This window comes from Colletotrichum tamarilloi (assembly GCF_030869305.1).
Source record: "Colletotrichum tamarilloi strain Tom-12 chromosome Unknown Scaffold_470.1, whole genome shotgun sequence".
NCBI classification, from domain to species: domain Eukaryota; kingdom Fungi; phylum Ascomycota; class Sordariomycetes; order Glomerellales; family Glomerellaceae; genus Colletotrichum; species Colletotrichum tamarilloi.
The window spans coordinates 1-1,688 of NW_026849852.1; the positions used below are offsets into that span (position 1 = coordinate 1).

The 1,688-nt window shown below is 55.0% G+C and overlaps 2 protein-coding genes across 2 annotated transcripts; one reads left to right on the forward strand and one right to left on the reverse strand.

The window, feature by feature from the left end:
- Nucleotides 1–63: 63 nt before the first annotated feature.
- Nucleotides 64–213, forward strand: CTAM01_17289 (uncharacterized protein; the record flags this gene model as incomplete). The annotated part of the gene is made up of 1 exon (XM_060533275.1): nt 64–213. A coding segment is annotated over one exon (150 nt), but the record flags the coding sequence as incomplete, so codon positions are not given.
- An 818-nt stretch (nt 214–1,031) lies between these two features.
- On the reverse strand, nt 1,032–1,301 carry CTAM01_17290 (uncharacterized protein; the record flags this gene model as incomplete). Its single annotated transcript, XM_060533276.1, has 1 exon — nt 1,032–1,301. One exon carries the CDS (start codon nt 1,299–1,301, stop codon nt 1,032–1,034), a length of 270 nt encoding a protein of 89 aa, XP_060372147.1.
- Between the last annotated feature and the right edge of the window lie 387 nt (nt 1,302–1,688).

A 1,688-nucleotide genomic window follows, 5' to 3' on the forward strand; every position in this document is an offset into this window, starting at 1 on the left:
AGCAAGGACAGTCCGAAAAGGTGGACCCGGTCTGTTGACAGACTGAGGCGACACAAGACGCAGATACGCAGAGACAGCGGCCCCGGACCGCAGCATACGGGCGACGGCGTGCTTGTGACGACCACGGCCGAGGTCGATCGGCAGTCCTACGTGGCTCTCGACGTGCCGCCCTTCCCACCGCCTGCCTATTCTGGACGTGGCAACAACACATAACAGCAATTCATGGGAGAAGGGATAACTGAACAGTATCAAGAATCTATGGTGAGCTATGATGAGCTATGATGAGCTATGATGATCCATGATGAAGAGTTATTGCTGGGGCATGTTGCTGTAAGTTATCCGTGAAAGGAAAGCGACGCGAAGTTGAAGCACGTGGAAATATCGCCATCATCAGGCGTTGGCGTTTGACCGGTGTCTGGCTACTTGAAGGCGGCGCAACGAGTCATGAGATAGGTCACACAGCGACGAGTTTAGGACATGAATCAAGTGCGGTATTTCTATGTAGAGATGGAAACCATCGTGCATGTTCCGAAAATTACATTGAAAAGGCTGCCAATACTCCAGCTGCCGTTTTCGAGGCCGTATTGCCGCTGAGGCCTCATGTTGTGATGACGTTTTCTTCGTGCAAACAAACCTTTGGGCCTTTTGGTGGGCGGTGCTTCCGATGGGCAATGAGATCTCCGTAGCTTTCTGGTGCAGTGAACACCTGGATTTCGCCCGTCTCGCTTTCGATTACGTAGAGCTGCAGCCCCACTTCCCTGCTCGTGAGTAGTTCGCCAGGCGGTCTCTATACCACAATTCAATTCTGGCACCAAACCAGCGACAGACGGCAAATTAACGGAAAGGGGAGTCGAAGACGACCCAATGCTAGCGACTGTCAGAGCTCCTCGGGCGCCATGACGCTAGCCCTGTGGGCGCTTGAGATTGAGAACGTACCTTGCATGCTGTGTGATGGGATGAATGGTGATTGACGAACCTCAAAGCTCGCCATGTTCCGCGGCAATGCGGGTGGAGCCTGTCCTGCGTTGCGCCTAGCCGGTCCAGATGCTTGGAGCCGCAGCCGTTTTTGGCCTTTCGGTTTGTCTACCGGTACGATGGTGGCCGTTCTTTCTGTTCTTTCTGAGTGCCGTCGGTAGGGAAATCGAGGGGGCCCCTGCAGCTTTGTGGGAGACGAGCCCGCCGAGGCCCGGTCTCGGTCCCGGAAGGGGGTGGGTTTCTCCAGCACACATCCGAAAACAGCGTTGAAGCAACAATCGACCACTGGCTGCGGCGTAGCCCGTGAGCCCCCTGTACAATGACATTCAAATTCGGCTTTCCGCCGTAGATGGCCCCGACTCTCTCGTCTGACGTAAGGATAGGTCTTTGGCGACGAGATACACACTTGGATCCCACCGCCGACGGAGCAGGACGTAGCGCTGTGCAGCGGTGCAGATCCGTAGCAGCTCGTGGTTTCTTGCTAATGGATCTCTGACAGCAACCGATTCGCAGTAGGCGCACGGCGAAGAAAGTGCGTCCATCTATTGGGGGGAATTCATTTCTGGCGCTGGATGCCATGTCACCAACGACTGGGAGACTGCAAATGGGAAAAGTAACAAGCCATGGCTTACGGATAAGAGCGCGAAATGAGAGCGTTTGTCGAATGAGTGGATTCGTCGGATTCACCGGCGCTCACGAGTGTAGCTGAACGC